This window comes from Pectinophora gossypiella, chromosome 6, assembly GCF_024362695.1.
Source record: "Pectinophora gossypiella chromosome 6, ilPecGoss1.1, whole genome shotgun sequence".
NCBI lineage: Eukaryota > Metazoa > Arthropoda > Insecta > Lepidoptera > Gelechiidae > Pectinophora > Pectinophora gossypiella.
In genome coordinates, this window is record NC_065409.1 from 694,171 (window position 1) to 718,028 (window position 23,858).

Below are 23,858 nucleotides of genomic sequence, written 5' to 3' on the forward strand. Positions count from 1 at the left end.
CTGTGACAGCCAATGCAAATAGAAAGTGATGAAACAAGCCGTTAGTTTGGTAGTACATATTTTAGCATGAACAAATCAAATCTACCTAAACATGAGTTAGGTACTTATTATGTTTGCCTCCGTGGTCTAGTGGTTAGAGCGTTAGGCTCACGATCTGCAGGTCCGAGTTCGATTCCCGATGGGGACATTGTCGAAATCACTTTGTGAGACTGTCCTTTGTTTGGTAAGGACTTTTCAGGCTTGAATCACCTGATTGTTCGGAAAAGTAAGATGATTCCGTGCTTCAGAGGGCATGTTAAGCCGTTGGTCCCGGCTATTAGCCGCAAAAACACCTCTATCAACCCGCATTGGAGCAGCGTGGTGGAGTATGCTCCATACTCCCTCCGGTTGATTGAGGGGAGGCCTGTGCCCAGCAGTGGGACGTATATAGGCTGTTTATGTATGATGTATGTGTTTGCCTGATTTAAATGGCTAGTTTTGATGAACCCGCAATCCCTACCGGAGTGGTCACCGTAAGGCAACTTGAAGTTGCTTTTTAGATGTAGATCTAGGCAATAGGTATATGAAGTTATTTAGGTGCCCAAGAACTCTTAAGGCACACAAATAGAACTTTACGAGAATTTTGTGAAACAGTGGCGGCTATGGGCGTTTATTCAGCTCTATATTATTACCCTCCTCGCGTCGCCCGCCTATAAAAACCCTCGAGGAAACCTCCCTTACTCATTTAGTCTCCAACAGCCGCCAACTTATCGATAACATGAGCCTAATTCGTCCAAAATTATTCGATAAGAAGTATAAAATAGCTGAGCAAAAAGTATTCAAAATTATCAGTAAAATCGAAAGTTTTAATTTAAATAATGCCTTTATATCCCAATTAGAATGTCCCGGGAAAAATAAAAAATACAATATTAATTTTAAATTGAATTCAAAATATTTGTCGGTGATATGTTTTTGTGTTATTTTGTTTATAATGGTGGGTGCCTGGTACATCTATACTGATTTGTCGACTAAGGTAAGGTACATATAATATAATATACCTCCGATGTTCGCGCCTTACTGGATACACTCAGGCTTGTAGTCTTAAATTTTTGTACCGAGTGAGTCCTCAGCGCTCCTCATTTGTCCGGCCAAGTACATAGTTAATGCCATCTATCTGAGATAAACATACAAAAAGTCACGTCAAAAAAAAACATATGTATTTCCTCTACAGAACTGCGTCCTGGACCTCCCTTCATCGTCAAAGTCCCTCTTTCGCCCGCCTGAAGACTGCAGCATGTGCGTAGGAGTGGACGAGGTGGTGCGACTCTCCAACATAACGGCGAAAGAGTTTGAGGAGAATTACGCCTATAAATCAGTACCGGTTATCGTCACTGACGCTACTGTTGGCTGGAAAGCTATCGAAGTTAGATTTTTTATTTATTATCGACGTTTTAAATTTTATGGTTTACGAAACAAATTGTTTAAGCTTTAATAGCAAGCGGGGCTGCAGCCTTTAAGCCTTTTTTAGCTTCGTCTTTTGGTAGCTAGGAGCTATGCCCATAATTATTACCCCTGTTAGGTAAAAATAAGCATAAATACCTACTCGATTACGGGTGGGTTCGGAATTCGAAAGAGAATTGAGACGCGCGATGAGCTTATAAAATGAGCTAAGTAGTAGATATACCAAGTCAAGGAAGTTCCATATTGATACATAAGCAGTTATCAAGTCGCATTCTGGTAAAAAAAATAATAATAAAAAATATATTGTTTTAGGAATTCAATTTCAAATTCTTCGCGGATTTCTACAACGGCGGCAAAATGGGACAGCAGACTAACGACTGTTTCTACTTCGCGTACAAATCCGGCCTCAACTCGTTGAGCGAAGTATTTTCCATGGACGAGAAGAGAGCCAACCTTACTGGAGATCCATGGTATACGTATACAAGTAGTATCGCATACATTTGTACGTTAATTATACCTATAAACAGCTATATAGGTAAAGCACGTTGTCCATTGTGTTAGATGCTAGTTTAGCTAATTTCAACATAACATAAATTCATGACTTATATCACAATTGGGGTACATCACGAGATGAACTAACTAAGTAGGCACCCACGCCTCACCGAGCTTTCTGTTGAACCAACGTAGGTGAGCTGTATCGCTGTCAATAATGGTCGAGCCAACTGTGTTAGTCTATTCAAAATCAAATTATTCTTCTTTAGCCTTCTATTTTTGAACCGTGGAACCGCATGGCTCCTGTATCTTCTCAACCATACATAACACGTTCCAGGTTATAGGTAGTAGGACTAAAATACAATTTTGACTCTCAGTGTTTTCTGATGATCCTAATTAATATTCTTCTTCTTTCGTCTGGATTGTAAGGTCGATGAATAATCTGACCAACCCTGGGGTCTGGGTTAGAATAGGCAACTGACATTGACATTAACAACGTCCTCTGTGGTCAAGTGGGTTCGAATCCCGCTGGGGACGTAACACAAAAATCACTTTGTTAACCCTAGTTTGGTTAGGACATTACAGGCTGATCACCTGATTGTCCGAAAGTAAGATGATCCGTGCTTCGGAAGGCACGTTAAGCCGTTGGTCCCGATTACTACCTAGTGATGTAAGTATGTAGTCGTTACATGATCCATGTCAGGGGCCTATGGCGGCTCAGTAATAACCCTGACACCAGGGTTGATGAGGTTGGCATTCCACCTCAGAACCCACACGATAAGAAGATTGAAATTAACGACTTTTTTATGATAACGTAGGTACGTCGGCTGGAGCACGTGCTATGACGAGGAGACCCGCCGGCTGCGGTCCTACTACTCCCGGCCGTACTTCCTGCCCCGGACAGCTGAGAGCGACATGGTGGACTGGGTGTTCATGGGCGGCCCGGGACAGGGCGCTCATATGCACGTCAGTATGAATAGGGTGTATACTTATTCATTGAACACCTGTTTGGCTTTGCATTTTCGTCACGAAGTCTATACTGGGATTATTTTACGACCGTATCTGTCGCTCTCTCGCTCTAGCAAATGACAGTTTTGAGTTATAGAACAGAATAGAAGTAGTAAGAAAGTGCAATTAGGTGCGACAGATGTGGTTTGCTATAGTAACTATTCATGTCTTCGTACCCAGGTGGATTCCGTCCGTCACGTGTCGTGGCAGGCGCAGATCCGCGGCCGCAAGCAGTGGCAGCTGGCGCCGCCGCCAGAGTGTTTCTACCACTGCCGCTGGATCACTTTCACCGTGGGCCCAGGGGAGATATGTGAGTTGGATTCTCACATCTTCTGGTTTGTTACTTGCTTTGTGCAAATAAAAGCGGGAATCAGGAGTTTGGAAGCGCCAGCGAACACTACGTGCATGGATACTGTATCAATCGAGATCTTTAAATCCAACTGGTATTATGCAAATTCCGGCCAAATAGTTAATGCCATTTGCGGCGAATCTACAATAAGTCACGTTAAAAAAAAGTATAGGCAAAGGTTTCCTTCTTCATTCCAAACTTAAAGTGATGACCCCAGTCCGCTCAAGATCAATCGAGGGTAATCGAAGTAAAAAAGTAGTTGAAGCAAATAAATTTGGTGAAATTGTAAAAAAATATAAATTACCTAGTAATAGTTGTTTTTTTTTGCAGTGGTGGTAGACACGAACCGCTGGTACCACAAAACCAACGTGTTGCCTGGAGACATCAGCATCACCATTGGAGCAGAATACGACTGAACGTTATTTATTTACATAATCTTCTAACTAACATAGTATAAGACCAGGTATGCTCAAAACTGACAGCTAGCATTTCAAGGTTAGCCCAGCTGACGTCATCCCACCCTACGTTGCCATTTCGTAGAAAACTACCCACGTCCAATATTTTTAATTTACTTTGCAATAAGTAAAAGATTTACGTACAGTTTCAATGATTTTTATATATGTGACAAATAATAGTAGTTAAATACATTAGTAATTCACTTAATTTTCAATAATAAAATTTACGTCCTTGGATTGTTGGAGATACCAATTGAATGGTAACACTTACTTTATTTATTTATTTATTTATTTAATGTTCGGAGAAACAACAGCTATAATTAATTTAGTAGCAACTTATGGTAAAAACAGAAAGCCAATTATAGTTCCTCGCAGATAGCAAATTGAAAAAAAAAAACAAACAAAAAGGTTTGCACTAATGCACATTACACTAGGCATAATAACACAGTCAGCAGTCAACCATTACTGTCTCAAAAACACAAAATGTACAAAAAGGCTACACTCACAATGCACGCGTCATTCAACCTAGATACACTACTATTTATTCTATGCTACAGGTTAAAGAATTGCTTGCTAATCTCACGTCTCGCTGCCTCACAACCAGTGTTGAACAAATCTAATTCAGTTGTAGCGCATAGGTTATTAAAACTATTTGCGGCTCGCCAAATATAAGTATTCTGCCGATAGTTAGTAGTAGCGCGCGGAAGAAAAATCAAATTATTGTGACGCAGACTTCTATAAGGGGGCTTAATATATATTTTTGATAGCAGGCTTGGACAATCAACAACACCAGTAGTTATTTTTAACAAGTAAATCAAGTCTGCTATTTCCCGTCGTTTCTCGAGAGGGAGCAAATGAAATCTCCTGCACATATCCAAATACATACTAGATGAATATCGCTGTTTAAACCGGTAGCAAACATAACGCACAAACTTCTTTTGTATGTTCTCAATTTGATGGATGTATTTTTGGTACATAGGATTCCAGATCTGCGACGCATACTCCAAGTTACTGCGCACAAAGGTACAGTACAGTATCTTAAACGTTTTAATTTTGACGAAGTCTTTTGATGAACGCATCACAAACCCAAGTGCTTTATACGCCTTAGCAGTAATTTTCTCAATGTGGGCGTCAAACATCAGCTTACTGTCGTGAAACACTCCAAGATCTCGTACTAGCTTGTTTCTCTCAAGAATTTCACCCTTAAGAGTGTAGTGGAAATTAATTGGGATATGTTTGCGAGTATATGTTACTATACTACACTTAACAGGATTCAAGTCGAGCAGATGATTTGAACAGTAATCCTCCAAACGAGAAAGATCCGACTGGAGCGCCTCAGCGTCAGCAATCGATGAGATGCGGGCGAATATTTTCATGTCATCAGCAAACAGAGTAGCTGCGAGGAGTGGAAGCAGTGGTCGATGTCATTCACAAAGATAATAAACAGCAATGGCCCCAGAAGGGAGCCTTGAGGCACGCCGCTGGGTATAACAATCCAGCTAGAAATGTAATTGTTAACGACTACAGCCTGTGACCGATTATCAATGTAGGAAGAGAACCACCGTAGAAGGTTTCCTCTTATGCCGACCTTAGACAACTTGGCTAGAAGTAAATCATGCTGGATCCGATCAAAGGCTTTGCTATAATCAGTGTAAATGACATCGACCTGATCTCCATTATCCATTGCCTCAGTTACCGCATCATTTAACAGAATAAGGTTAGATACTGTGGACCGCCCCTTTAAGAAACCGTGCTGAGATTCACTAAACGAGTGCTTCAGCACCGGGTACAATTGTTCATATACCAGCTTCTCCATCACCTTCGAGACAATACACAATTTAGATATCGGTCGGTAATTGGCTATGTCAGTTTTAAGGCCCTTTTTATGGACGGGAGTAACAAAAGCCTGTTTCCAGAGAGTTGGTACTATGCCGGAATCGAACGATTTCCTAAATAGCAAGGCTAGAGGAACAGATATAGTTTTAGCGCAATTAATCAAGAAACGGGCAGGCAGGTAGTCAGGCCCTGCAGATTTACTGGCATCGAGCTTAGACAGCAGCTTAGTAACCATATCAACATCAACTTCGATAGAAGAAATGTCAGAAGTAGATGAGCTGGCAGTGGACACTGTGTCCTCAAAGCTTAAGCGATATGTTATTGGACTGGTTGGGTTGGTTGTGGAATCCAAAAAAGTAGAACGGAAATAATCTGAAAAGCCAGAGGTGATTGAGTTTCCATCATTATAGGTATTATTCCCGAGTTTAAGACTGCAAGGCACTGAATTCGATTTAGATTTAGAGTTCATGAACCTCCAAAAGCAGCGCGGGTCTGTTTCGATAGAATTCTCGACGAGTTCGATATAGTTGTTGTAGCATACAGATTCGAGATAACGAACGCGGTCCCTCAATATATTATACGATGCTTGGTCTGAGCGATTGCCATATTTTTTAAACTTGCGGAGGTACTTGAACTTTTCCCTAATTGACTTTTTCAGAGCTTTGGAATACCATTTTGGGTACGAATCAGTTTTGATCGCCTTACAAGGGACATATTTATTCCTAAGGTGGGTAAAAACATCGTAAAAATGATCCACGCACTCATCGAGATTTTTGCAAGAAAATTCATTACTCCAATCCATTTCACCTAGTTCTTTATTGATGGAAACGTAATCGCCGTCATCAAACATATACTTCTTGGTACTGGCACGATCGAGCGGGGTAAGGTAACTAAAGTCAAGACACAACAACAGAGCACCGTGCTCATCGTCAATCGGAACCAATGAGTTACTAGCACAGTCACTGACAGTAACTATATTATCATTTGCCAGAACAAGATCTAGAATTCTGCCAAATGCGTTTTTAACATAATTAAATTGTTTAAGATTAAGAAACCCAACCATGTCTACCAAAAATCTTTCATCTGGTGTTGCACTATCCCTTAATATTGGTTGATAGTTACTACCGGAGCACGGCGCCCACTGTATCTTACTGAGATTAAAATCACCTACTAGAAGGAATTTATCATCTGGATAATGTAAAATATGATTTTCCACGTTATAAAAGAAGTTATGTAGTTGTTCCGAAAAAGAATAACCCATGTTTTGCTTACAAAGATACAAAATGCACATATGAAGCGACGTAGTAACATTAGATTGACCCTTGACCTTTAAGGTGAGCCATAAATCTTCTGCACTCGAATGAAATGCTGTTTGTGGGGTAATTGTAAGTTCTCGCCTTACTGCAACTAAAACACCGCCACCCAACTTTTGTTGCGTCTTTGAGTAGTCGCGATCTCTGCGCAATATTACATAACGCGCGTCAAAAAGTTCACTATCCACAATACCATCCAAGAGCCAGGATTCCGTGATTAAAATTACATCATAGTTTGATAAACACACATTCCGATAAAAAATTGTAGTTTTAGTGCGAAGGCCTCTAGCATTCTGATAATAAATCAGTATTTTATTATCACAACAATCAGGATCCATCACGTCTATAATAAGATGTTAAAAAACTCAATTGCAACAAATTTACTGAATTAACCATTTCAAATAGTAAACACAAATAAAAATGACCGGAATAACTATTTTCGATATAAGCAGGTATTTGTAACAAACAAACATTGCAAGCAATATAATTTGTGCAAGCGAGCAAACAAATTAGCGATTTAGATGCAGGTGTAATTTGCGTAAGAAAGACAGTTAATAATTGAATAGTGCGTCGTTGGTTGTGAGTGAGCGGGGCGCGTAAACAATAGGAACCGGTTAAGCCGATAGGCAAGGCAGAGGTAAAGAACATTTTATACAACGGTAGCAATTTAAGAACGCGATACACTTTACAAGAACATAATAAATTATAGTTTAAACAATTTTGTTTAAATCGCATTCCTTATTAATAACAAATACATTTGAAGTGTCATTTTTGCGTATGTGAATCTTGCTATGCTTCACCCAGACGTATTCATAGTGCTTCTGGTTTGCTACACTTTTAACTTTGTTGAGGAGATTCTTACGATACGGTGTTAAGTGGTCGTTAATGTAAACGCGAACTTCCCCGCCACCACCAAGGCTTGGAATGTCAGATAGTTTTAAAGTTTTATTTTTGCCTGATCGAGCAGCGGCCATAAAATCCTCCTTGACGTAGCGATTGTTAACCGACACAATTATGGATTTTTCTTTAGGGTGTTTAGTTGGTACTCTTGCAATATAATTAATTTGAGTCTTTGGGACAACCTGACCGACCGCTTCGCATATGGACTCAAAAACATTGTAAAGGTTTTCGGTCTTTTTTAGTGGGACCCCTTTAATCTCAATATTATTAAGCCGAGAACGCTGCTCGTTTTCTGCTAAGACGGCTTTTAGTTCAGCGACTTCGTTATTGGCTACGTCAAGCGCATCCCTGAGAATCTGTACTCCAGCAACTTCGGTTTCCAGTTTAGATACCCGTAGGTGCTGCTCCTCAAGACTAGCATGGGCATATTCGCATGATGTTTTGAGTTCTGTTAATTCTAGCTTAATACTCTTCATATCTGCGATGAGACACGGGAGACCCGCCAGCTGCTTTTTGAGCTCGAGGACTTCAGCCATTAAGTTTTCTAGCGTTACCGGGACTGCAGGTGTAGTGACTGACATGGCGTCGGAGACAGCCCGTTTTTTACTTGCAACAATCGGTGTTGGCGCTGCCTGGGTAGCGACAACAGGACTTGCACTTTTCCCAGAGACCACTCCAGATTTACAGTGTAAACATTTCCATGTAGCCTTCCTGTCGGCAGAGAGTTTTCGGTAGTTATTTTCGGAAATCTGAGCACAACAAAAGCCAAAAAGCTTATCACACGCTGTACACTGTACACCATCGTTGAACACACTCTTACAGATTGAGCACTGATGCATTGTGAGTGCAAATTAAGCGACACAAAAATATAGAAAAAGGTTGACCACCACTGGAAATTTGTCAGTAAGCGAACGTGCTGCTTTGGCGAGTGCGAACCGTGAACTTCTTCCACCAACCTTCATTGATCGATCAAATATACAGTTTTCTAAGCGTTGCCACTCATAGTCAATACATTTGCATAAATTTTACCCTTGAGTAGTAAGTTTGGCCTAAGAATGCTGTCGACTTCTTCCACCAACCTTCATTGATCGATCAAATATACAGTTTTCTAAGCGTTGCCACTCAAAGTCAATACATTTGCATAAATTTTACCCTTGAGTAGTAAGTTTGGCCTAAGAATGCTGTCGACTTCTTCCACCAACCTTCATTGATCGATCAAATATACAGTTTTCTAAGCGTTGCCACTCATAGTCAATACATTTGCATAAATTTTACCCTTGAGTTGTAAGTTTGGCCTAAGAATGCTGTCGACTTCTTCCACCAACCTTCATCGATCGATCAAATATACAGTTTTCTAAGCGTTGCCACTCAAAGTCAATACATTTGCATAAATTTTACCCTTGAGTAGTAAGTTTGGCCTAAGAATGCTGTGGACTTCCTCCACCAACCTTCATTGATCGATCAAATATACAGTTTTCTAAGCGTTGCCACTCATAGTCAATACATTTGCATAAATTTTACCCTTGAGTAGTAAGTTTGGCCTAAGGATGCTGTCGACTTCTTCCACCAACCTTCATTGATCGATCAAATATACAGTTTTCTAAGCGTTGCCACTCATAGTCAATACATTTGCATAAATTTTACCCTTGAGTAGTAAGTTTGGCCTGAGGATGCTGTCGACTTCTTCCACCAACCTTCATCGATCGATCAAATATACAGTTTTCTAAGCGTTGCCACTCAAAGTCAAAACATTTGCATAAATTTTACCCTTGAGTAGTAAGTTTGGCCTAAGGATGCTGTCGACTTCTTCCACCAACCTTCATCGATCGATCAAATATACAGTTTTCTAAGCGTTGCCACTCAAAGTCAATACATTTGCATAAATTTTACCCTTGAGTAGTAAGTTTGGCCTAAGGATGCTGTCGACTTCTTCCACCAACCTTCATTGATCGATCAAATATACAGTTTTCTAAGCGTTGCCACTCAAAGTCAATACATTTGCATAAATTTTACCCTTGAGTAGTAAGTTTGGCCTAAGGATGCTGTCGACTTCTTCCACCAACCTTCATCGATCGATCAAATATACAGTTTTCTAAGCGTTGCCACTCAAAGTCAATACATTTGCATAAATTTTACCCTTGAGTAGTAAGTTTGGCCTAAGAATGCTGTCGACTTCTTCCAGCAACCTTCATCGATCGATCAAATATACAGTTTTCTAAGCGTTGCCACTCAAAGTCAATACATTTGCATAAATTTTACCCTTGAGTAGTAAGTTTGGCCTAAGAATGCTGTCGACTTCTTCCACCAACCTTCATTGATCGATCAAATATACAGTTTTCTAAGCGTTGCCACTCAAAGTCAATACATTTGCATAAATTTTACCCTTGAGTAGTAAGTTTGGCCTAAGAATGCTGTGGACTTCCTCCACCAACCTTCATTGATCGATCAAATATACAGTTTTCTAAGCGTTGCCACTCATAGTCAATACATTTGCATAAATTTTACCCTTGAGTAGTAAGTTTGGCCTGAGGATGCTGTCGACTTCTTCCACCAACCTTCATCGATCGATCAAATATACAGTTTTCTAAGCGTTGCCACTCATAGTCAATACATTTGCATAAATTTTACCCTTGAGTAGTAAGTTTGGCCTAAGGATGCTGTCGACTTCTTCCACCAACCTTCATTGATCGATCAAATATACAGTTTTCTAAGCGTTGCCACTCATAGTCAATACATTTGCATAAATTTTACCCTTGAGTAGTAAGTTTGGCCTAAGGATGCTGTCGACTTCTTCCACCAACCTTCATTGATCGATCAAATATACAGTTTTCTAAGCGTTGCCACTCAAAGTCAATACATTTGCATAAATTTTACCCTTGAGTAGTAAGTTTGGCCTAAGAATGCTGTCGACTTCTTCCACCAACCTTCATCGATCGATCAAATATACAGTTTTCTAAGCGTTGCCACTCAAAGTCAATACATTTGCATAAATTTTACCCTTGAGTAGTAAGTTTGGCCTAAGAATGCTGTCGACTTCTTCCACCAACCTTCATTGATCGATCAAATATACAGTTTTCTAAGCGTTGCCACTCATAGTCAATACATTTGCATAAATTTTACCCTTGAGTAGTAAGTTTGGCCTAAGAATGCTGTCGACTTCTTCCACCAACCTTCATCGATCGATCAAATATACAGTTTTCTAAGCGTTGCCACTCATAGTCAATACATTTGCATAAATTTTACCCTTGAGTAGTAAGTTTGGCCTAAGAATGCTGTCGACTTCTTCCACCAACCTTCATTGATCGATCAAATATACAGTTTTCTAAGCGTTGCCACTCATAGTCAATACATTTGCATAAATTTTACCCTTGAGTAGTAAGTTTGGCCTAAGAATGCTGTCGACTTCTTCCACCAACCTTCATTGATCGATCAAATATACAGTTTTCTAAGCGTTGCCACTCATAGTCAATACATTTGCATAAATTTTACCCTTGAGTAGTAAGTTTGGCCTAAGAATGCTGTCGACTTCTTCCACCAACCTTCATTGATCGATCAAATATACAGTTTTCTAAGCGTTGCCACTCATAGTCAATACATTTGCATAAATTTTACCCTTGAGTAGTAAGTTTGGCCTAAGAATGCTGTCGACTTCTTCCACCAACCTTCATCGATCGATCAAATATACAGTTTTCTAAGCGTTGCCACTCATAGTAAATACATTTGCATAAATTTTACCCTTGAGTAGTAAGTTTGGCCTAAGGATGCTGTCGACTTCTTCCACCAACCTTCATTGATCGATCAAATATACAGTTTTCTAAGCGTTGCCACTCATAGTCAATACATTTGCATAAATTTTACCCTTGAGTAGTAAGTTTGGCCTAAGGATGCTGTCGACTTCTTCCACCAACCTTCATCGATCGATCAAATATACAGTTTTCTAAGCGTTGCCACTCAAAGTCAATACATTTGCATAAATTTTACCCTTGAGTAGTAAGTTTGGCCTAAGAATGCTGTCGACTTCTTCCACCAACCTTCATTGATCGATCAAATATACAGTTTTCTAAGCGTTGCCACTCATAGTCAATACATTTGCATAAATTTTACCCTTGAGTAGTAAGTTTGGCCTAAGGATGCTGTCGACTTCTTCCAGCAACCTTCATCGATCGATCAAATATACAGTTTTCTAAGCGTTGCCACTCAAAGTCAATACATTTGCATAAATTTTACCCTTGAGTAGTAAGTTTGGCCTAAGAATGCTGTGGACTTCCTCCACCAACCTTCATTGATCGATCAAATATACAGTTTTCTAAGCGTTGCCACTCATAGTCAATACATTTGCATAAATTTTACCCTTGAGTAGTAAGTTTGGCCTGAGGATGCTGTCGACTTCTTCCACCAACCTTCATCGATCGATCAAATATACAGTTTTCTAAGCGTTGCCACTCAAAGTCAAAACATTTGCATAAATTTTACCCTTGAGTAGTAAGTTTGGCCTAAGGATGCTGTCGACTTCTTCCACCAACCTTCATCGATCGATCAAATATACAGTTTTCTAAGCGTTGCCACTCATAGTCAATACATTTGCATAAATTTTACCCTTGAGTAGTAAGTTTGGCCTAAGGATGCTGTCGACTTCTTCCACCAACCTTCATCGATCGATCAAATATACAGTTTTCTAAGCGTTGCCACTCAAAGTCAATACATTTGCATAAATTTTACCCTTGAGTAGTAAGTTTGGCCTAAGAATGCTGTGGACTTCCTCCACCAACCTTCATTGATCGATCAAATATACAGTTTTCTAAGCGTTGCCACTCATAGTCAATACATTTGCATAAATTTTACCCTTGAGTAGTAAGTTTGGCCTGAGGATGCTGTCGACTTCTTCCACCAACCTTCATCGATCGATCAAATATACAGTTTTCTAAGCGTTGCCACTCATAGTCAATACATTTGCATAAATTTTACCCTTGAGTAGTAAGTTTGGCCTAAGAATGCTGTCGACTTCTTCCACCAACCTTCATCGATCGATCAAATATACAGTTTTCTAAGCGTTGCCACTCATAGTCAATACATTTGCATAAATTTTACCCTTGAGTAGTAAGTTTGGCCTAAGAATGCTGTCGACTTCTTCCACCAACCTTCATTGATCGATCAAATATACAGTTTTCTAAGCGTTGCCACTCATAGTCAATACATTTGCATAAATTTTACCCTTGAGTAGTAAGTTTGGCCTAAGAATGCTGTCGACTTCTTCCACCAACCTTCATTGATCGATCAAATATACAGTTTTCTAAGCGTTGCCACTCATAGTCAATACATTTGCATAAATTTTACCCTTGAGTAGTAAGTTTGGCCTAAGAATGCTGTCGACTTCTTCCACCAACCTTCATTGATCGATCAAATATACAGTTTTCTAAGCGTTGCCACTCATAGTCAATACATTTGCATAAATTTTACCCTTGAGTAGTAAGTTTGGCCTAAGAATGCTGTCGACTTCTTCCACCAACCTTCATCGATCGATCAAATATACAGTTTTCTAAGCGTTGCCACTCATAGTCAATACATTTGCATAAATTTTACCCTTGAGTTGTAAGTTTGGCCTAAGAATGCTGTCGACTTCTTCCACCAACCTTCATCGATCGATCAAATATACAGTTTTCTAAGCGTTGCCACTCATAGTCAATACATTTGCATAAATTTTACCCTTGAGTAGTAAGTTTGGCCTAAGAATGCTGTCGACTTCTTCCACCAACCTTCATTGATCGATCAAATATACAGTTTTCTAAGCGTTGCCACTCATAGTCAATACATTTGCATAAATTTTACCCTTGAGTAGTAAGTTTGGCCTAAGAATGCTGTCGACTTCTTCCACCAACCTTCATCGATCGATCAAATATACAGTTTTCTAAGCGTTGCCACTCATAGTCAATACATTTGCATAAATTTTACCCTTGAGTAGTAAGTTTGGCCTAAGGATGCTGTCGACTTCTTCCACCAACCTTCATCGATCGATCAAATATACAGTTTTCTAAGCGTTGCCACTCATAGTCAATACATTTGCATAAATTTTACCCTTGAGTAGTAAGTTTGGCCTAAGGATGCTGTCGACTTCTTCCACCAACCTTCATTGATCGATCAAATATACAGTTTTCTAAGCGTTGCCACTCAAAGTCAATACATTTGCATAAATTTTACCCTTGAGTAGTAAGTTTGGCCTAAGGATGCTGTCGACTTCTTCCACCAACCTTCATCGATCGATCAAATATACAGTTTTCTAAGCGTTGCCACTCAAAGTCAATACATTTGCATAAATTTTACCCTTGAGTAGTAAGTTTGGCCTAAGAATGCTGTCGACTTCTTCCACCAACCTTCATTGATCGATCAAATATACAGTTTTCTAAGCGTTGCCACTCATAGTCAATACATTTGCATAAATTTTACCCTTGAGTAGTAAGTTTGGCCTAAGAATGCTGTCGACTTCTTCCACCAACCTTCATCGATCGATCAAATATACAGTTTTCTAAGCGTTGCCACTCATAGTCAATACATTTGCATAAATTTTACCCTTGAGTAGTAAGTTTGGCCTAAGGATGCTGTCGACTTCTTCCACCAACCTTCATCGATCGATCAAATATACAGTTTTCTAAGCGTTGCCACTCAAAGTCAATACATTTGCATAAATTTTACCCTTGAGTAGTAAGTTTGGCCTAAGGATGCTGTCGACTTCTTCCACCAACCTTCATCGATCGATCAAATATACAGTTTTCTAAGCGTTGCCACTCAAAGTCAATACATTTGCATAAATTTTACCCTTGAGTAGTAAGTTTGGCCTAAGAATGCTGTCGACTTCTTCCACCAACCTTCATTGATCGATCAAATATACAGTTTTCTAAGCGTTGCCACTCATAGTCAATACATTTGCATAAATTTTACCCTTGAGTAGTAAGTTTGGCCTAAGAATGCTGTCGACTTCTTCCACCAACCTTCATCGATCGATCAAATATACAGTTTTCTAAGCGTTGCCACTCATAGTCAATACATTTGCATAAATTTTACCCTTGAGTAGTAAGTTTGGCCTAAGGATGCTGTCGACTTCTTCCACCAACCTTCATCGATCGATCAAATATACAGTTTTCTAAGCGTTGCCACTCATAGTCAATACATTTGCATAAATTTTACCCTTGAGTAGTAAGTTTGGCCTAAGGATGCTGTCGACTTCTTCCACCAACCTTCATCGATCGATCAAATATACAGTTTTCTAAGCGTTGCCACTCAAAGTCAATACATTTGCATAAATTTTACCCTTGAGTAGTAAGTTTGGCCTAAGAATGCTGTCGACTTCTTCCACCAACCTTCATCGATCGATCAAATATACAGCTTTCTAAGCGTTGCCACTCATAGTCAATACATTTGCATAAATTTTACCCTTGAGTAGTAAGTTTGGCCTAAGAATGCTGTCGACTTCTTCCACCAACCTTCATTGATCGATCAAATATACAGTTTTCTAAGCGTTGCCACTCATAGTCAATACATTTGCATAAATTTTACCCTTGAGTAGTAAGTTTGGCCTAAGAATGCTGTCGACTTCTTCCACCAACCTTCATTGATCGATCAAATATACAGTTTTCTAAGCGTTGCCACTCATAGTCAATACATTTGCATAAATTTTACCCTTGAGTAGTAAGTTTGGCCTAAGAATGCTGTCGACTTCTTCCACCAACCTTCATTGATCGATCAAATATACAGTTTTCTAAGCGTTGCCACTCATAGTCAATACATTTGCATAAATTTTACCCTTGAGTAGTAAGTTTGGCCTAAGAATGCTGTCGACTTCTTCCACCAACCTTCATCGATCGATCAAATATACAGTTTTCTAAGCGTTGCCACTCATAGTAAATACATTTGCATAAATTTTACCCTTGAGTAGTAAGTTTGGCCTAAGGATGCTGTCGACTTCTTCCACCAACCTTCATTGATCGATCAAATATACAGTTTTCTAAGCGTTGCCACTCATAGTCAATACATTTGCATAAATTTTACCCTTGAGTAGTAAGTTTGGCCTAAGGATGCTGTCGACTTCTTCCACCAACCTTCATCGATCGATCAAATATACAGTTTTCTAAGCGTTGCCACTCAAAGTCAATACATTTGCATAAATTTTACCCTTGAGTAGTAAGTTTGGCCTAAGAATGCTGTCGACTTCTTCCACCAACCTTCATTGATCGATCAAATATACAGTTTTCTAAGCGTTGCCACTCATAGTCAATACATTTGCATAAATTTTACCCTTGAGTAGTAAGTTTGGCCTAAGGATGCTGTCGACTTCTTCCAGCAACCTTCATCGATCGATCAAATATACAGTTTTCTAAGCGTTGCCACTCAAAGTCAATACATTTGCATAAATTTTACCCTTGAGTAGTAAGTTTGGCCTAAGAATGCTGTGGACTTCCTCCACCAACCTTCATTGATCGATCAAATATACAGTTTTCTAAGCGTTGCCACTCATAGTCAATACATTTGCATAAATTTTACCCTTGAGTAGTAAGTTTGGCCTGAGGATGCTGTCGACTTCTTCCACCAACCTTCATCGATCGATCAAATATACAGTTTTCTAAGCGTTGCCACTCAAAGTCAATACATTTGCATAAATTTTACCCTTGAGTAGTAAGTTTGGCCTAAGGATGCTGTCGACTTCTTCCACCAACCTTCATCGATCGATCAAATATACAGTTTTGTAAGCGTTGCCACTCATAGTAAATACATTTGCATAAATTTTACCCTTGAGTAGTAAGTTTGGCCTAAGGATGCTGTCGACTTCTTCCACCAACCTTCATCGATCGATCAAATATACAGTTTTCTAAGCGTTGCCACTCAAAGTCAATACATTTGCATAAATTTTACCCTTGAGTAGTAAGTTTGGCCTAAGAATGCTGTCGACTTCTTCCACCAACCTTCATTGATCGATCAAATATACAGTTTTCTAAGCGTTGCCACTCATAGTCAATACATTTGCATAAATTTTACCCTTGAGTAGTAAGTTTGGCCTAAGGATGCTGTCGACTTCTTCCACCAACCTTCATCGATCGATCAAATATACAGTTTTCTAAGCGTTGCCACTCATAGTCAATACATTTGCATAAATTTTACCCTTGAGTAGTAAGTTTGGCCTAAGAATGCTGTCGACTTCTTCCACCAACCTTCATCGATCGATCAAATATACAGTTTTCTAAGCGTTGCCACTCATAGTCAATACATTTGCATAAATTTTACCCTTGAGTAGTAAGTTTGGCCTAAGAATGCTGTCGACTTCTTCCACCAACCTTCATTGATCGATCAAATATACAGTTTTCTAAGCGTTGCCACTCATAGTCAATACATTTGCATAAATTTTACCCTTGAGTAGTAAGTTTGGCCTAAGAATGCTGTCGACTTCTTCCACCAACCTTCATTGATCGATCAAATATACAGTTTTCTAAGCGTTGCCACTCATAGTCAATACATTTGCATAAATTTTACCCTTGAGTAGTAAGTTTGGCCTAAGAATGCTGTCGACTTCTTCCACCAACCTTCATTGATCGATCAAATATACAGTTTTCTAAGCGTTGCCACTCATAGTCAATACATTTGCATAAATTTTACCCTTGAGTAGTAAGTTTGGCCTAAGAATGCTGTCGACTTCTTCCACCAACCTTCATCGATCGATCAAATATACAGTTTTCTAAGCGTTGCCACTCATAGTCAATACATTTGCATAAATTTTACCCTTGAGTTGTAAGTTTGGCCTAAGAATGCTGTCGACTTCTTCCACCAACCTTCATCGATCGATCAAATATACAGTTTTCTAAGCGTTGCCACTCATAGTAAATACATTTGCATAAATTTTACCCTTGAGTAGTAAGTTTGGCCTAAGGATGCTGTCGACTTCTTCCACCAACCTTCATTGATCGATCAAATATACAGTTTTCTAAGCGTTGCCACTCATAGTCAATACATTTGCATAAATTTTACCCTTGAGTAGTAAGTTTGGCCTAAGAATGCTGTCGACTTCTTCCACCAACCTTCATCGATCGATCAAATATACAGTTTTCTAAGCGTTGCCACTCATAGTAAATACATTTGCATAAATTTTACCCTTGAGTAGTAAGTTTGGCCTAAGGATGCTGTCGACTTCTTCCACCAACCTTCATCGATCGATCAAATATACAGTTTTCTAAGCGTTGCCACTCATAGTAAATACATTTGCATAAATTTTACCCTTGAGTAGTAAGTTTGGCCTAAGGATGCTGTCGACTTCTTCCACCAACCTTCATTGATCGATCAAATATACAGTTTTCTAAGCGTTGCCACTCAAAGTCAATACATTTGCATAAATTTTACCCTTGAGTAGTAAGTTTGGCCTAAGGATGCTGTCGACTTCTTCCACCAACCTTCATCGATCGATCAAATATACAGTTTTCTAAGCGTTGCCACTCAAAGTCAATACATTTGCATAAATTTTACCCTTGAGTAGTAAGTTTGGCCTAAGAATGCTGTCGACTTCTTCCACCAACCTTCATTGATCGATCAAATATACAGTTTTCTAAGCGTTGCCACTCATAGTCAATACATTTGCATAAATTTTACCCTTGAGTAGTAAGTTTGGCCTAAGAATGCTGTCGACTTCTTCCACCAACCTTCATCGATCGATCAAATATACAGTTTTCTAAGCGTTGCCACTCATAGTCAATACATTTGCATAAATTTTACCCTTGAGTAGTAAGTTTGGCCTAAGGATGCTGTCGACTTCTTCCAGCAACCTTCATCGATCGATCAAATATACAGTTTTCTAAGCGTTGCCACTCAAAGTCAATACATTTGCATAAATTTTACCCTTGAGTAGTAAGTTTGGCCTAAGGATGCTGTCGACTTCTTCCAGCAACCTTCATCGATCGATCAAATATACAGTTTTCTAAGCGTTGCCACTCAAAGTCAATACATTTGCATAAATTTTACCCTTGAGTAGTAAGTTTGGCCTAAGAATGCTGTGGACTTCTTCCACCAACCTTCATTGATCGATCAAATATACAGTTTTCTAAGCGTTGCCACTCATAGTAAATACATTTGCATAAATTTTACCCTTGAGTAGTAAGTTTGGCCTAAGAATGCTGTCGACTTCTTCCACCAACCTTCATCGATCGATCAAATATACAGTTTTCTAAGCGTTGCCACTCATAGTAAATACATTTGCATAAATTTTACCCTTGAGTAGTAAGTTTGGCCTAAGGATGCTGTCGACTTCTTCCACCAACCTTCATCGATCGATCAAATATACAGTTTTCTAAGCGTTGCCACTCATAGTAAATACATTTGCATAAATTTTACCCTTGAGTAGTAAGTTTGGCCTAAGGATGCTGTCGACTTCTTCCACCAACCTTCATCGATCGATCAAATATACAGTTTTCTAAGCGTTGCCACTCAAAGTCAATACATTTGCATAAATTTTACCCTTGAGTAGTAAGTTTGGCCTAAGGATGCTGTCGACTTCTTCCAGCAACCTTCATCGATCGATCAAATATACAGTTTTCTAAGCGTTGCCACTCAAAGTCAATACATTTGCATAAATTTTACCCTTGAGTAGTAAGTTTGGCCTAAGAATGCTGTGGACTTCTTCCACCAACCTTCATTGATCGATCAAATATACAGTTTTCTAAGCGTTGCCACTCATAGTCAATACATTTGCATAAATTTTACCCTTGAGTAGTAAGTTTGGCCTAAGGATGCTGTCGACTTCTTCCACCAACCTTCATTGATCGATCAAATATACAGTTTTCTAAGCGTTGCCACTCATAGTCAATATATTTGCATAAATTTTACCCTTGAGTAGTAAGTTTGGCCTAAGAATGCTGTCGACTTCTTCCACCAACCTTCATTGATCGATCAAATATACAGTTTTATAAGCGTTGCTACTCATAGTCAATACATTTGCATAAATTTTACCCTTGAGTAGTAAGTTTGGCCTAAGAATGCTGTCGACTTCTTCCACCAACCTTCATTGATCGATCAAATATACAGTTTTCTAAGCGTTGCCACTCATAGTCAATACATTTGCATAAGTTTTACCCTTGAGTAGTAAGTTTGGCCTAAGAATGCTGTCGACTTCTTCCACCTTTTTTTTTTTTTTTTTTTTTTTGACGTGACTTATTGTAGATTTGCCGCAGATGGCATTAACTACTTGGCCGGACAAATGGGGAGCGCTGAAGGCTCTCACCCGGTACAACGTTTAAGACAACAGGCCTGAGGGTGCCCAGTTGGGCGCGAACCTCGGCTCAGGGCGTCGTCTGAGAGGAAAAATATTTGAAAGAATTAATCGACCCTAGTGGGTCGATAGCGATAAGCGCTGAATGAGGGAAATCGTCGACCACGCCGGCGGGGTCGGTATCGGGGTCCTGAAGTGTTTGGTGTCGCGAGCTGATTGGCTGCCTCTATGGCTAGAGTAATCGGGTCGTCGGGATCGTATATTACGTCCTTCGGACGCCGATACTTTTCAGTACCGTCCCTAAGCGGGATGTATTCGGAAGCCGCAACTACCAGAGGATTTGGGTGGTGCGGAGCAGAATCGAAAAAACGTTTGGAAGCTAATTTGAGCCATTGGGCAATGGTTGGCAGACCTAGGTCAATGTGCAGATTTTCATTGCGAAGGAACCACGGAGCTCCCGTGGCTTTCCGCATGAAACGATTTTGTATTACCTGTAGACGGTGGATTTGAGAGGGACTCGCATGAGCGAAAACTACCCCTGCATAGGTCATGATCGGACGGATGCAAGTCGTGTAGATTTTCACCTTATTCCTAAGGGACAATTTACTTCGCTTGTTAAGAAGACAGTGAAGACGGCCCATTACAAACGCGGCGCGATCGCGCACACGTTTGATATGGGCCTTGAAAGTAAGACGTCTATCTAAGACTACGCCGAGATATTTGACTTGCTCCTCCCAAGGGATCGGCTTGCCAAACATCTTAATGATTTTAAGTTGACGGCGTGACCGTGGCGTGTTATAATAGCCCTTTGAAAAGTACACCGCTGCACTTTTCTCCGGGTTTACCTCGATTCTCCATTTGCGAAACCACTTGCCCAAGGCATTGGCCGCGCGTTGGAGGATTCCGGTCATCATAACTCGACCACGGCACGAAGAATAGATGGCTGTATCATCCGCAAATAAAGCTAATTCGGTATTAGGGGATTTGGGAATGTCACTAGTATACAATGAAAATAGTAAAGGGGAGAGGACGGAGCCTTGTGGGACTCCGGCATGTATCGGGTGCGGTGACGAGAGCGTCCCTTCTACGCGGTAGCGAAAGGTTCGATTTGAGAGGAAGTCTCGTATGATGTGCACGAGACGGTCTGGCACTCCCAGTGAATAAAGCTTGTAGATCAAGCCGTTGTGCCAGACTTTGTCGAACGCTTTCGCCACATCGAAGAAGAGCGCTCCCGTAGCGACAGGTTTTTTTAAGTTTAATCTACTGGAGATATGTTCAACAATACGGTGCACTTGTTGAACGCAGGAGTGTTTGGTTCTAAAACCAAACTGCTCTGGTGGAATAAGACTATTGGATTCGGCGTAGTCCCGTAATCTAGCAAATATGAGCCGCTCATAAATCTTCCCCATGGTATTGAGGAGACTTATAGGGCGGTAACTGGAAGGTTCGTTTTTAGGTTTCCCAGGCTTTGGTATACCAATTACAATTGCTTCTTTCCACTGCTGTGGAAAGACGCAGTTGCTCATGGCGACGTTGAATATTGCCGTTAGTAAGCAGATGAGGGGAGCACCGAAGTTTTTAAGGACACGATTCGTGATACCGTCTGAGCCAGGGGCTTTTCGGGTATGAAATCTTTTGATGATACCTAGTACCTCTTCCTCAGTAACCTGTGGAAGAGGAGGATCGGTGGGAGGTACAGAAGCCCTACGCTGAACTTCAGAGTTCACCGTCGAGAGGTGCCTACGATCGATAGGGAGAGTACTGGGCGAACATTGGGCTTCGAGACTGTCGGCAAGGCATTCGGCTTTTTCGTCATCGTCAAAAGCGGGGGGTTGGTTAGGCCTATTGAGAGGAGGAGTAGGAACAACCGTATCCTTTTGAAGAGACCTAGACAGCTGCCAGATGGCCTGGTGGTGGGGCTCAATGCCGCTCAAAAGATTATCCCACCGATTCTGTCGCATGTCATTAATACGTTTTCTTACAGTATGCTGCAAGAGACGCAAATGACGGCGACATTCCTCGGTGCGATTGGAATCATATGCGCGGGTGGCTGCGTTTTTCTCCGTTAGCAGATCACGGATATCGGTAGGCAGTTTCCAGCGATGGTCTTCCATCTCCGGAACCTGTTTTGAACTTTCATTCAAAACCGACCTCACGTGATCTGTGAGGGAGTTAATAGCTGTCGAGGCCTCCTCTAAGGAGGCTATTTCTACTGGGATACTATCTAAGTATACTGAACTAGAAGACTGGAGGCCTTCGGCTACCTTCTCCCAGTCCAGTACTGTCTTAGGGGTTGCTGGATTAACAGGGGCGTCTAAACGGGAGCCTAGTTTTAATATAACAGGTCGGTGGTCGGATTGTAACTCGTGTAGTACTTCTATAGAACATAAACGTAAGTTTATGTTCTTTAGAAGCGCCAAGTCGAGTATTTCTGGTCTGTGGTTCAAGTCAGGGGGATATCTAGTGGGCTGCAATGGTGTTATTATATCATAATAGAGGGGCTCGGCTAGAGTTTCTAATACCCTGCCTCTTGTGTTTGTTGTTAAGCAACTCCAAGAAAGATGTTTAGCGTTAAGATCGCCAGCAATTATGACTGAATTACTGAGATTAAAGAGGGCTTCGAGGTCACTTCTAAGTAACCTCTTAGAGTTATTAGGAGATAGATAAGCCGACACTAGTGTGATTGGCTGATGTCCTGTCATGCCCACTCGACAGATCGAAGCCTCAATGTCAGTGAGGGCAGGCGGGTCTATAGGTATACAGTGAAGTGACTTTCTATAATAAATGAGAGTGCCCCCTTTGGGCGCAAAGATCCTGTCGTTTCGCACTAAATTATAATTCGCCATCTTGGGGTCGCGATTAGAGGGTTTGAGGAAAGATTCCTGCACTAATAAAATATCTACCTGATGATGTTTTACAAACTCGTGAATCTCTGCACGTTGACCTAAGATGCCATCAGCATTGAAAAAACCTATTGTAAGGGAACGCGGTTTGACTCTACTTTTATTCGTACAATCCATTATTAGGCTTTAAATTGGGATAGGGAGTCTAATAAACTGTCAAGTTGACTAAGGGCCGACTTAAAGAGAATACTAAATTCCCTAAACTGGTTGACAGGAAACGCAGAGGCCTGAGGGGCCATCGCAGGAACCGGATGAGGCGCAAGAGTGGCTGCGGGAATACCTAAGTTGCTACTAGGTTGGGCGCGGAGCGGATTTGTGGGTCGGACGATTGCCGGGGGACGAATCCATGCGGATGGACGCTGTGGCGCGAGTTTGGTTTGCGTGAGTGGCAGAGCCGGGAAATCGCGAGTAGAGTGCGAGGAAGGGGCCATATGGGCCTTAGTGGGACCGGGTTGGGAAGCAGCAGCGCGGGCTGCCCTTCGTTGAGCTACCTTATGGTGGGTGCGTGGAGCCTTGGTGCATCCGCGATAGTTCGCAGGATGACCTTGCTGACCACACAGCACACAGCTAGGGGGTTCCACCTCGTTTTTGCCTCTAAGGCAATCCGAGGTAGCGTGATCACCTAGGCACTTTACGCACCTAGGCTTGGCATGACAATGCCTACTAGAATGCCCGTAAAGTTGGCATCTATGACATTGCGTTGGGGGGCCTCCCTTATGGGGAGTTTCAACTTTAAGGCCAGATAGACCGCAACAAGTCTTCAGGTTGAAGATCTTCTTGCCCTCATCCGTCCTTTCTAATATAACGGTGACCATGTCGTACGGGACTTGGCCACGACCGCGGTGCATACGGTGCACCTCGAGAGCCGGAAAACCGTTTTTAATAAGGTCCTCCTTAACAAGAGTGGTTTCCCACTCCTTAGGGATT

The 23,858-nt window shown here is 40.8% G+C and overlaps 2 protein-coding genes across 3 annotated transcripts in view; one reads left to right on the forward strand and one right to left on the reverse strand.

Annotated features, from left to right (window-relative positions):
- The window catches only part of LOC126367310 (elongator complex protein 2), a 327,370-nt gene that overhangs the window by 161,812 nt on the left and 141,700 nt on the right, over window positions 1–23,858 (reverse strand). The gene's annotated exons all lie outside the window — the stretch shown is intronic.
- LOC126367362 (uncharacterized) lies at window positions 758–3,705 on the forward strand. Its single transcript, XM_050010858.1, has 6 exons — window positions 758–1,012; window positions 1,211–1,402; window positions 1,753–1,910; window positions 2,751–2,898; window positions 3,121–3,250; window positions 3,620–3,705. The coding sequence occupies exons 1-6, from the start codon at window positions 758–760 to the stop codon at window positions 3,703–3,705; spliced, it is 969 nt and encodes a 322-aa protein (XP_049866815.1).

What these genes read in the sequence shown, in the direction of transcription:
- LOC126367362 (XM_050010858.1), top strand. Translation starts at nt 758, where the DNA reads ATGAGCCTAATTCGTCCAAAATTATTCGATAAGAAGTATAAAATAGCT. An exon ending in AACCTTACTGGAGATCCATG is followed by an intron (nt 1,911 to 2,750) that starts GTATACGTATAC and finishes ATGATAACGTAG; the next exon opens with GTACGTCGGCTGGAGCACGT. An exon ending in GACAGGGCGCTCATATGCAC is followed by an intron (nt 2,899 to 3,120) that starts GTCAGTATGAAT and finishes CTTCGTACCCAG; the next exon opens with GTGGATTCCGTCCGTCACGT.